Source organism: Harpia harpyja, chromosome 1 (genome assembly GCF_026419915.1).
Source record: "Harpia harpyja isolate bHarHar1 chromosome 1, bHarHar1 primary haplotype, whole genome shotgun sequence".
Classification (NCBI taxonomy): domain Eukaryota; kingdom Metazoa; phylum Chordata; class Aves; order Accipitriformes; family Accipitridae; genus Harpia; species Harpia harpyja.
In genome coordinates this window covers 57,203,363-57,216,998 of record NC_068940.1, presented here as the reverse complement: position 1 = coordinate 57,216,998, position 13,636 = coordinate 57,203,363, and the positions used below count along the sequence as shown (strand labels likewise).

General features: G+C 39.5%; 1 protein-coding gene across 7 annotated transcripts in view; it reads right to left on the bottom strand.

Moving 5' to 3' along the window:
• TPK1 (thiamin pyrophosphokinase 1) overlaps window positions 1-13,636 on the bottom strand; it is a 324,730-nt gene that overhangs the window by 56,468 nt on the left and 254,626 nt on the right. For 6 of the 7 annotated variants that reach the window (XM_052795439.1, XM_052795420.1, XM_052795398.1 and 3 more), the window contains one exon: window positions 11,166-11,277. In XM_052795439.1, the coding sequence (XP_052651399.1) occupies window positions 11,166-11,277 (112 nt within the window). Of the gene's footprint in view, window positions 1-9,893; window positions 10,035-11,165; window positions 11,278-13,636 lie in introns of all 7 variants that reach the window. The other variant, XR_008236464.1, reaches the window with a different exon arrangement.

Below are 13,636 nucleotides of genomic sequence, written 5' to 3'. Positions count from 1 at the left end.
CACTGTGGTTGATTCACTCTATCCAGAGTGTTTTGTTCTCTTACAGCTATGCAGACATGTACTATATTCTAAAGCTTTTGGCTATTTTAATGAAAACTTTAAGATTGTTTAACAATTCTGGTAGGTATCCAGAACCCTTTTTTCCAGAATCCTCAGATGAAAAATTTACTTGATGCATGGACCTGACAGCTGTATTGGTAGGAAACCACATCTGTTGAACTACAGGTAAAGAAGCCAGATGCGAGAAATATTTGAAAGTCATTTGTCTTACCATGTCTTCATACTTTGCCCAGACATTCAACAGTAAAATCAGGAGGAATTCATGTAAATTACTACAGCCAACCAGCAATATATAAAAAATGCGCAGAGCTAGAAAAGGGAGCTTTATAGCATTGGTGAGTGAGAAGAGATATTCGAATAGGAACCAGCACTGACAGCTAACCCTGGAGACTGAGAGTAAAGTCACTACCACCTTATTTTACATACAGAAAAGCCATTTCAGGCATTTTTGAAGGTTATATCTCCTGCTGCAGAGTTTGACTTGTAGTAAGTACTTCTGCACATTTAACTTTACCCACTGAATAATCCCTTCATATTCTATGGAACTAGTCATGTATATGAAAATACATGGATGCCTAAATCTTCTGATGAATCAGGGGCTTAATTTACCCTAGTTCAGTGAAGGAAAGGACAGAGGCACTTCCAGAGTAGCATACTAAAATTAAAGTCAATGTGCAATTCTCCCATTAATTCCACAAGCTGAGTATTAAGCTCTAATGTTTTCATAAAACATGAATTCTTCAACATATATTGGATATACAGATCACAGGATGGCAAAGTGTGTTTACAAGGGTTTTACAATGATTACTTGGCGATAAATTTGGAAGAAGTACTTTACTTGTGTGTACCAAAGCTATTCATAAATTGTGCAGGTCAACTGAAGCTCATCTTGTTAAAACCTCTCAGATCATATAATGAATTGTTTCCATGCCAGACACACTTGACCCAGCTTACATGCGTTTTAGATAACATTTTAAAAATTAAAGCTGTTCTGTCCATTACAGAACAAAAGAATTAAATAGATAGGAATAAGGCAAGGAATAATTAATTATTCTTTGAGTGGAAGAGAGGGTTGGCTAAATTTATTGGGATGAAAACTAAAATTTGACATGTGAAACAAATGAAAACTGACCATGCTTTAGCTTCAACTGACTAGACCCAACAGAATATCTGCAATATCAGATCACGTAATTATTATTAAATGATGATTGGAAATATAACACCTGTTAAAAACCAGAATGTTAACATTTAAGTTGTCATCACCCAATTTCAGAATACACAAAGGAAATACTCTGAACAATACTGACTCATTCACACCACAGCCTTTAATTGTGCATTGAGCTTTTAAATGTATAATCCAGATTCATGATCTCAAAGCTCTCTATAATTGTGTTTTGCTTTTTTTTTTATATAACTGTATCAATGCTTTATTAAAAACAAAACAAACAAACCCCTGATATTTGTCTTTATAACTTGCTTTTTTTCCCGGTTTGTTTTTATAAGCAAAACAAACCCTATCTTTCTCTCCAGCTCCTCTGCTTTAAATCAAGAAGCAAGCTCCTGATGAGTGTTCACACAGCTGATTAGAAAATTGTCTTATAAACAGCATCATTAAATGGCATGCCAGTCAGCGGTGATACAGTGGTATTGCTGGTGCCTATGTAAATTATAGTTATGCCCTACGCTTGGGAAACCTAAATGTATAGTTTTGAGATTTCTTATTGGCAATTAGATTATAAATGCTGTGTTCTAATGCTTAACAGCATGAGAATATATTTATCGCATACTGTATCTGCAGAATACAGAAGGGAAAAAAAATTCTAATTGGAGCAGACTTTCTGAAGAAGCTGTTATGAAGGAACCCCCAAGCTGAAAGCTTACAAAAGAGGAATCTTTTTTTAGGTTTTTCAGGAGTGATGCCACAGGAAAGCTATACGGATTGTAAGATCTCTTGACATGCATTCTACCCCCATTTATTTGGATTTACTATTTGTTTTATGATATGTATCACCACCAACTTAAAATATACTAAAAATATTTGGACTTGTTTGAAAGGTTTTATTGGTTTTATCAATATTTTCTTATTAAGTACAAGGAAAAGCTTAAAAATGTAGATAACACAGGAAACTCGGCTACCACATACTGACCTAGACTTGTATTGATACAATGTGACATGCTTCATACAGTTGCCTGTTAATAACACATGGACCCACATTAACTTGGATATAATACACATGGAAGATGACTCTTAAGAAATGCTAAGGCTGCAAAGTCATGGACTTGAGAGCTATGGGAATTAAAGTTTCCATGTGAAATGTAAATTCAGGTTCTTTAGCTTTCGTCCTTTAATTACACAGTCACATTAACCAAGCAGGCCAGACTCTTTCAGTAAATAGTATACTCTTAACTAACACACTTTGAGCTCTGATTCATCACAGGGCTTTATGCCTTATTTACTGCATAGATTTAAACTGCATTGAATGCACTCATATTAAATTCCTCACGGGCTTCTGTATGTTGCTTGTTACAACAGAATTGATAATGCCATTGCACCTGTTAAACTGTTCCAGAGCAAAGGCACAGACACATTAACGTCAAAAGTGGGTATCTTAAAGATGATACCACAGCTTTCATTTTGGAGTATCCTATGCTTTACAGGACCAAAGCAGAGCTCTCAGGAATGTCAGGGTGCTGAGAGCTCAGCTCGAGTGCTAAGAAAAATGAACAGCTAACTTACACGTAGCTAAAGTACTCGCAGAGAGTAAAAACTCAAGACAATCAACTGCCTGAACCACAAGAAAATCCCACGTTTCAGCAGTACTTCACCTTATTCCTCCCAGCTGTCTCAATTTCTGCAGTGGGAGAGTCTGAGGTTGTACACATCTGCACATTCAACTACGGCTCCAGATTCATTCCCAGAGAATACACCTGGGACACTGAATGATGCCAGTGTCCTGAGTCTATAACCATGATTACACCCAAACCCACTGATTAATTTTATTTCTCTGTTTCTGGTTTTCCCTAATTTCGGAGTCTTGAATTGGTAGCCATAAGAGTGCAAGTAAAGAGTTTTCCTTCTTGTTTTCAAATCAAATGTCTAATGCCATCCTTTGCTGTTGGATCAATACCCAGGCAGATCCTGTGGACAGGCCTGCATCACTTGAGCCGACCAGTTTACTCACAGTAGAAGTAGGTTATTATGCCTGGACAGCAGTGGAAAACGAGGGAGATTGCTAACAGCAGAGAAATAACAAGACCGAGAAATTTTGGTCTCAATTCAGTGCTTCAAAAGGGAAGATGTCAACTGTCTATGTAAAACACCTCTGCTCTCATTTTCTCAACCTCTGTATTCATATATGCCCTTTCTTCCCTCCAAAACATGTTTCTAATCCCAAATGCAATCTCCTCACATCCCAGTTTTGCCACTCTCTCTCTTTTTTCTTCCCCTTCCTGCTGTTGCCCTGACTCCCACATGTGTATTTACTGCCCGTCGTGGTTTAACCCCATCTGGCAACTAAGCAGCACACAGCTGCTCGCTCACTCCCCCCTGGTGGGATGGAGGAGAGAATCAGAAGAGTAAGAGTGAGAAAACTCATGGGCTGAGATAAATCCAATTTAATAAGTAAAATAAAAGCTGCGCATGCGAGCAAAGCAAAACAAGGAATTAATTCACCACTTCCCATGATCAGGCAGGTGTTCAGCCATCTCCAGGAAAGCAGGGCTCCATCACGCGTAATGGTTACTTGGGAAGACAAACGCCATCACTCCGAATGTCCCCCCCTTCCTTCTTCTTCCCCCAGCTCTATATGCTAAGCATGACGTCATATGGTCTGGGATATCCCTTGGGTCAGTTGGGGTCAGCTGTCCCAGCTGTGTCCCCTCCCAACTCCTTGTGCCCCCCCAGCCTGCTCACTGGTGGGGTGGGGTGAAGAGCAGAAAAGGCCTTGACGCTGTGTAAGCACTGCTCAGCAGTAACGCAAACATCCCTGTGTTATCAACACTGTTTCCAGCACTAATCCAAACCATAGCCCCATACTAGCTACTATGAATAAAATTAACTCTGCCCCAGCCCAAACTAACACACTGCCCAGAAGAAGCCACAGCTGCTTCTACAGCAAGACATGTATTCATCTATCAGAAATCTGTATTTTTCAACTCACCTGAAAACAACAGATTTGCTTAGTGGTCTGTAATTGGTATGTATGTCTAAAATTAATAGTTCCAGAGCGCAGTCACTACAGTCAGTTATTAACGGCTTATTAATTACACGTCAGGATGCCACAAACAACTTACAGCCAAAACATAACTTTTTAGAAGCATCCAACAAGTCAGTGATGACATCCACCAGACTTTTGTCCTCTCCAGAACTTCATATAACAGCAGGGAAAAATCCACCTCTTCTTTTCCACAAACATCTAGAGGCAAAAACTGGGAGAGAGCAGAGCCCCCTCAGATACAACATGCCAAGCGTTTGCAAAGGGAGAAGCAAATGAAGAATTGAGACACTGTAGAGGGAATAGCCAGAACTGTTTGCCATTAAGGTACAGGAATAGATCACTGCAGAGGAAATAATTTCTCTCAGTGTCATGTTTTTGGGGAGAAGAGATCAATCACATACACCAGTATGTACTAAAATATACACACAACTAAAAGGTCCATAAACAAATTGGAAAGGAGGAGTCAATACTTAATGGTAACGCCTACCTGCTTGAACAACCCCCCCAAAATCTAAATAGCCCACTTGTTCATTAACTGAGTCACCACAAACAAACGCATCTCATTTTTTAACTCTGGGAGACTCCAGCCAGACGTGATTGATTTGTCCTCCTACCGGTCCTTGCCCTTTTGTGGTTCTGCAGAGACCTTGGGAACTGGCAATAACTCATCACATGCCTCAGAGAGCTTTCTTGTTTTTTGTAATCTCTCGGCAGTGTGACATTTACATTTATTACGGCTGATTCTGGGCATTTAAATATGAAAACAATTAAAGTACATTTGCAAGGGATATGAGAAACGAGCATTTGTACTCTGGCCAATTTTTCACTGACTTTCATGCAAGTACACCATTACATTTCAGCTTTGCCTCTGCCATTGTCTAAATGAGATGATTTCCCACTATCTGTATGGGCAGGTTGACTGATGAGAATGCCTTTAGGGTTAAGTGTCTTTAGTATAAACTCAAAGGTCTCTTGGACAAATTCTGCCCCCACACTCACCGATGAAAATTCAGAGCCACCGCTGAAATCCACAGAATTACTTTGGACCCCCACCAATCTAAATGGTAGCTCTCTGGTTCTCTGCAGATCTCTCTTTTCCCCAGAAAGGTGCTTCGTCTTTACAACTCATATCCTTCAGTAGCAGCTGGTTGCTTTTGATTTTGATGCGACTTTAGTATTCTCACCAATCTACTGCCACCAGGGAGATGAGGATTATCTGCACCAAAGCTGGGCTGAAGCAGAGCACCTACTTCCTCATACCTCCAGGTTACATTTCCATTAGCAGAAGGAGGGACTGAAGTAACATAGGGCATGCAAGGGAAAGAACAGCATTTTGCTCTCTTGACAACCCTCTCACCTCTATATTAACAATGAAATTAGTTTCCATAGTTGCAATGTGCCACGACAATGTAGCTAGACATAAATAAGTGTCTCCAGTTTACCTCATGATGGTATTAGGTTGTGGAGAGCCATCCGCTCTGTGCATAGCTGTGCTGGAGAAGTCTCTCCGTGATTGTTTTATTCTACCCCTTCCTGGCAATTACTGCCTATTACTGCTGTATGGAAGGATCATATATACACTCCCTATGTCCCATTAAAGACGGCCATCCAACTGGGCTAAACTTACCGCTGGAAGTGGTTTGAGCTAGTTCAGAACCAAGGTACTCACATGAATCTTTCCGTAAGTGGAGTCCTACAGCAGTAATGTTGCCCCAACAGTGTGATCTGGAAGAGCATATCTGTTTATCACCTTAAAGCAGCCTTTCCAAACTGAATGCCAGGACCCTGCTACCTTGCTAAAGAGCTGGAACCAAATCTCCCTCCCATTAATTCCAAACATTCATTGAAATATGTGGAAATGGAATGAATGTATTACCTCAAATCCCGATTTCAAGCCCCTTCACAAAGTTTGACTGGGTGTTCAAGCTGCTGTTCAGAAAAAAAAATGCAAATACAGCTTTAGGGCCCCAGCACAACTGAGCTGTGTGCTTATCAGTCCTTTAATGTACGCCAAATGGTCTTTTTGGTTCGAAATCATTTCATGCAATGCTAAGCAATGCCCTCATGTTGCTTTTGCTGACTTGCAGTAAACCAGTGGGATGCCAGGCTGCCACCATCAGAACATCTGCTTTATTGGGAAAGCATTTCAGCAGGCCTTGCCTTGTAACAAATGATATGACCCTGGAAGGCAGATAGCACTCCTGCAGGCAAATAGCTCGCAAAAGGTCAAAATCACCCGAAGCTTCAGGAGCAGCAGCACTATTTCTGTCACCCTGCCCTACCCAGGGTCTTAGAACTGTAATGAATAAGGGACAAAATACATCACTGAAGCTCTGAAGATAGATCCCAGTTGATGGACTGGGAGTCTTCTACCAGTGAAGAACATGAGAAGGGAGGGAAGGAGAGGAAAGCAGAGGAGAGGGGAATCCAGCTGTGAAGCTTTTTACTCTGCCACTGAAAACAGACTACTCCTGGGACTGCTGCTTAGTTTGCCTCAGAATGAACTGGGGCAGCAATATGTGCCATATAAACTATTTCAGTTGTGAAACAGGTTACAGAGTGCTTATACAAACAGCTTCACTAGCACACAGATACCTGTCCATCTTAATTTACAGCCTTTCCCAGGAGAGTCCCTCACAGTCTAACTTATTTTAAGGAGTTACTAATTTTCTTTGGTCATTTAGACTCTGAATTCTCCTAAAACATAAAACTCCTCTGCTTTTGTAATCTTTTTGTTCCATTCACAATGCAACGTCAACAAAACCCCAATGAAGTAAAACAATGAGGAAAACAGTGCAAACATTTCAATTTTACTAACAATGTAAACAGCATCAGAAAGATTTTGGATCCTGTTTACCTGTGAAGTTAGTAGTCAGTGGATGTTCTGTTGCTACAGTTAGAGAAAGGTCTTGCTCTCATTGTTATTGCTATTGTCTTTTGAAGTGAAGTGACAGTGGGACTTTTTTGAATGGTAGCATTTTACAGCAATTTAACTTCCTGCCTAAAGAAGCAAATTTGCATGAAAATTATCTGGAAAGCGCAATCACATACACACATAGTTTATATATATATGCTGGCATTTTCAGTACAGGTATGACATACAGCATATCAAAGGCCATAGGGATGAAGAGTAAATTAGTTGGCAAGATTATTTTCTACAGCAATTTCCTAGAAAAGGAACCATTTCCTAGAAAAGCCTACCATTACCCTCCAACCTCTTCTTCAATGAGCAGTGCAGTTGATTTCTACCTTCATTCTTATTAACCTTCCATGAAAGCACCACTGAGGACCTAATGAAGAATGCTGGGTAATTCTGGCATTATTGGATTTTTCGTTATTTATTTATTAGACATTAGAGCTGTTATCAGCAAGCAGCCAGGTGAGTCAAATCAGATAAAACATTATGTGATTCCTGTGCTGTAAATCAGATTTTAATAGAGAAAAAAAATCTGTATCCCTTTGGGAGTGGAAAGAATATGTTTATAATGTGTTCTGAATGTGTGCTACACAATAGCAAGTATGGATAAAAAATATTTTCTCTAATCAATTTTCCACTTTCTTCTCCAAGTTCTTTCACCCGTAAGATGAGAACTAAAATAAATGAAAGTTCTGTTTGTGCCAAGTGCTAGCAAATAACTAAGGTAAGATAAGCATGCATAAAAGCATGCATACATGTTGGGTCCTCGCACAGACACACAAAAAATACTGAATTCTGCAATATTAAAAAAATAATCAAGTCATCGCTGTTTCTCTCCTGGCAGAATAATTTACAGAGCTCAGGTTTATCTAATTCAGCCATTGAAATGAGAGCTTTCGTAGCCTACTCTCAACCCCAATACACAGCTTCTGTCTTTCTTAGGTATTTATCCTTGTCTTTTTCTATTCAGAAGCTATGAAGTGTCATGACAGCACCTGTAGATTAGACACAGATAACATCTGACCACCCATTGAAGGTTTTACAAATTTTAATCAGCAGAGTGATCTAGATATGCTCAGACAGAAATCAGTGTTAAACATTAAAAACCTTGATGAGAAGCCAGCTCTTTCTTGTACTGCAGTGTTATTTGAATTTTGAGTTGCTGGAAATTACTGTTTGCAAAAATGAGGGCTCCCCTCTCACCAAACGCATCATATTTGACTGTTCAGACACAAGTGAAATTCCGGAATTAATTTATCACCCAGTTACTTAAAACAAATATTTTGAGGACTCAAAAATTACTTTTTAAAACCAAATTTGTTAGGTCATATTCAATTAATTCCATAACAAACTGAAGAAAAGGGCTTTTCATGTCATGTTTGGCTTAAAAATTCCATTTCTTTCATGATTTACACATAAAAATGAATTTATAACCAAACAATTTTATTCATTGAGGTTTATGAAGGTGTGTGCTCAGAGTGCCATTAACGAATGAACAGGGAAAGCTCTGCCACTGCCAGCCATCAGCAGCAATGCTGACATCCATGTCACACTTCAGTATCTTTTTATTCCCTTTTCTTCCCAGGTGAGCCTTTGCTTCTCCATCAAAATTTACAGGAGGACTAACATTTTAAAAAGTTACTGCAAAACTACAGGCAGCACAGAAGTCATTAACAAATGAAAGCTAATATCAAACTTAGGTTATCTGAATGTAAGGCTTATTTATTAGGGAGAAAATCCAACCAAATAACTAACTACATGCTGTATTTGAGATATTGGTTTCCCTTTTGGGGGATGCAACAACCTTTTAATTTGTTTTATCAGTATCTGAACAATAACCTGATTCAAAATCTGTATTTGGATGAGTAAAGGTTAGCTCCAGTCACTTGGGCACAAGAGCAGTTTCAGGTTGTAATGACCTTGGTGTCTCAGATAGATTAAACACCTTCAAGGAAGACCAGATCATTTTTGTTTTTATATATCTGTGATGATAATGCAGAGAAATAAATGAAGGAACTACAGCCTGTGAGAAATGTGAATACTGAGACTGACAGTGTAGCCTGTAATGGGGTACAGTGTACACATCACTAAGGAAAACACTGTAAAGGTCCAAGGTTTCCTCTTGGAAACAGCAACAAGGACTGGGAGAAGCAGAGATGGTGGTGTCACGTTAACATGAAACAAGTAGGAAACAGTCACTTAAATACTTCTTTGTCCCCCAGAAAAAGAATAAAAAAGGCCAAATTAAGTGTAATAAAAATCCCCCTAGGTCCATATCTAGCTATGCCTCTAAGTAACCTGAAGAAGTTTATTACAGCACAACTAGACAGATAAACATGGAAGAAACTGGTATCTCAGCCCAATCCCAGATGCAAACTTACTATTTGTTACCATTGCACCTCCTGCTGCATTCCCCTCCAGCTGGCACAGCTAGACTAGTAACCCCTTTCTCCTTAGCTTCAGAAGATCAGGCAATCATAATTTAGTAGCAACAAAGCCATGTCATTTGTGGGAGCAAACAGGTCATCTTTAAAATTACCATCTTTCTAATGAGCCCCTTGTAAATCTGATGAAATTTATGTCATTAAACTCAAAAAAATTCTGATGTATCTGAAAAATAACTTTCTAAACCAAAAATCAAAGCCACAAGAAAGGACTGCAACCTCACAGCATCTACCACATTTTGATCCACAGAGTACCCTTTTGCAAAGTGACATAGGCTTCAGAGATGCTCCCTTCATTAACATGAGGCTGGTTTGAGCTTCTTTCACCTCGGTCTGGAGGGTAGAACGTTTACTGAGAAATGAGTAGTCCCTCAGTGCAACAGGCCACAAAATTCACTGTACAACATGAGATGAGCAGATGAAGATTCAGCACCTTACTTGTCAACTGTACTTATCAGTACAAATGAAAATATTTGACTCTCTCAAATTAAGAGAACATCCCTTATACAATACATTCAGCTCTTACACTCCAGTTTAAAAGGATGAAAACATCACTAGCCAGAGAGCTCTTCACTTGGCAAGTCTCTCACATCCTGAAATTAATGCCATATTTATATTTTTTTATCATTAGTGAGCTACTAATGCCTACCACCTCCTTAACTGCACATGCTCAAACACTCAGTGGAACAAGAGACTCCCTAGACTAGCACACGTGCTGCTGGCCAGCACAGTGGGTCAACCTCAGATTAATTATTAGCCAATGAAGGCACTTCACTGCAAACTTGAGAACCATGTGCCCTTTCTACATGGAATGATTCTAAAGTCTGGCCATGTAAATCAGATTGCACGACCAGAGCCTCCCAATTACTCCTTTGGTTCTGTTAAGTTTTAATGAAACTTTATCTAAAATATCCCATTATTTTCCTGAGTAAATACATCCTAAATGACTCAGTGTGGGAGAAGGGGGCAGAAGGATGAAGATGGTTTCAATTTTTTTGGTCAAGAAACCTCCTTTCTCTACCGATAAATGTTCCTGTTCTAGATCAAATGTATTTTTTCCCACTTTAAAATAAGAAAAAGATCTATTCATTCAGAGTTGACAAACAGACAATATACATGAAGAAGTTCAGGAGAAGGGAGGTAGCTTTAATAATCTGTATCACATTATTATTTGTCTGTTGTAACTTTATGGCTTATAACCAGGAGTTTAGGCACTTGCAGCTTCCCCTCCCTGGAGGGCAATGTATTAAGATGGTAATGTATCATGACCTCAACAAATGTTCTATTTAAACAGCACAATGACTCCCAAATGGAAAACATGTTTCTGCCTGCGATATCTCAGGTTTAAATATATTTATCTTCTTTTTTTTAAAAAACCCCCTTCATTTTTAGAAAAAAATGGCCTGGCAGGGATTCAGTGCCATGCTCCACCTTCAAACACCTAAGGCCCTCCAGCACTGGTGAGACTGGTGTAAATGTGCAGTTAGGATAACATCAAACCCACCGTCCCCGAGGTGTCTGACTTACTGAGGTTCCACCTGAGGCCTGTCGTGGTCACGCTCTCGCAGGAATTCCCAATGGGGATGAGGCCACACCAGGCGCCTTCCAGTCCCGTGTCCACATGCAACTTGTGCTTGCCCTGCAAGACAGAAGGGCCTCTGGAGTCAGTGCTCGCCAGGGACACAAATGGTATTTGCCAACAGACCTCGCAAATAAAACAGAAAGTACTTAGATGGAGACAGGTGCAGAGTGTCCCCCAAAGGCTCAGGAATATTTGGCTGCAGGAATTCAGGTCGTTGGTGTTTACAGAGAGAGGAGAGACGTGTGCTTAGGTTCCAGACCTCAGGGCTTTCAAAAAGTTTGTTTCTGGGCTTTTCTAAGCAGAATCTGGCTTTGCTCATTCTTCCCTGGCATTTTTTGAAGAGGTACTTCTGTCAAAGCTAGGCTCTTTATTGTTGTGAAATGAAGGCGTCCTGACCCATTCATTTGGTTTTTTCCTCATCTAAACATCTGTGTTTGACTTCCTAAACAACGCTAGTCAAAGCACCACTGAAACTCCTTCATTATTTTGACAACATCTGTAAAATTTCATGTACTTCTTCAGGGAGGTACTCTTTCCAGAAGGAAGAATACGTGCAGAAACTTAACTAGGTGCTAGAGAAATTAACCTAAATATTTAGAGTAACATGCTTACACAAAGAAGAACAAAGTGCAATTAAAATACATTTTTTGTACATCTAAGATAAATTAATCTTGTAACTATCAAGTTCATGGGATGCAGGAGAAGCAGCAGCTCTTAATGATGATGGATTTGTGACCAAGCTCTTAATTAGTACTTATAGACCCTGTGTGAACATCTTGCCAGGTTTCAGCATATGAACAGTTGCAAGGAAGAGTAGATAGTGGAAATCTTTTACAGAGTGAAAAAAACCCAAACAAACCACCCTGAATGTTAGAGTTCTGGCACAATTTGTGTTCTAAGAAACCAAGAAATTGTTTATGAAAACTAGCTACAAGAAAACAGCAAATGCGAAACAGTGACAAGATCAGTGGAGAAATCATCCTCCGGCCTCTTCTGCACAGGTAATTTATTCTTTCAAACAAACATGGGCTTCATCTGGGGGAACGTTAGGATTCTTTGAAATAGAGGATTTGGGGGTTTTTATTTTATCCTCTTGTGGATGCACAGGCAAGTTAAACCCCTGAGCATGTCTTTTACGCACAAATTCTTCATCACTATAAATAAAATCACATATGCCTATCTATTAATCTACTAAAGTAAAAGAACTCTCTGAAACCCAATGAGTATTCAGCAAGTACTTTGTTAAGCAAGAAACCAAGGTTTTATACCAAAAGAAAAAAGAACAGCTGAACTGCGAAACTCAGGTAAATGTCCCAAGCAGCAAAAATACTTTCTCACAAATTTTCTTTTGGGGAATGTATTTAAGCTTTTTTCTTATGTCCTGTCCTCTCATATGCTCATTCCAAATGCCCTTGTAAACATAAAGTCACTAGTTATATAGTCAAACCTGGAGGCAAAATATCTTATTGCTGAGATGTTGATGTCTGAGGCGTTCGACAGCTTCTCCTGTTAATGCCAAATGCATTATGAAGAAACAACTTCAATACATGTCATGCTCTCAGTTAACAAATGAACCTTGGAAAAGCTGTCAATTAGGGAGTATCAGATTGCATAGCTTAAGCCTGTTTGATTGTTTGCAGAGCAACAAGAAAACCAATCCAATATCATCTATCTTCTGAGGGTGTCCAGCTTCATGTGGTGATGAGCCATGTATTTCTATAGTGGTTGCAAATGCTTGCCTGCCAAAGTCAGAGGTGTAACAAATTCAGGCTTGATAACCTTTTAGCCATGCAATATGCCATGCTACTGCTCTCTTGCAGTACAGAGGGAGGAGGAAAGGGAGAGGAGAGTTACAAGTACAAGCTCTCTTGTTATGCAATTGCAGATATTGTCTATAATGAAGCTGATGATGAAGGAGAGAATGAAGGGGTGGGACTGTCTGTTCTCAATGAATGTACATATTGCTGCTCAGAGCTACTTGAGGAGAGGAGCAAACTCACTACATTTATCAATTAGTAAAGGAATATGAAAAAGAGAGGTAAAAGTAACTGGCCCGACAGAGAACCTGATTAAGTCCTGTATTTGCAAAAACTGTGTCTACCTACTATTAGGTTTGCATTTCCTATTTTACGACATTCTGGCCCAGCTTCCAGATAGGGATTCAATTCAATAGAAATTTATGCAGAAAGCTGCCTTTCTGTGCTCATGAAATAAATCTTTAAAACAAAAGATGCCATTACCAGAGGCTCGCCAATATCCAGGATTTTATCAGGAATCTTTCAATGTCTGATACTTCCCTAAAATCCCAGTTCACACATCCCAGTGCTTATGTGAGAATCTTGACTTTCTTCCCTAAAAGGACATTTTCTGGCCCTCAGTTACAAGAAATTTCAAACTAGGAGCCCAAAGGGCTAAA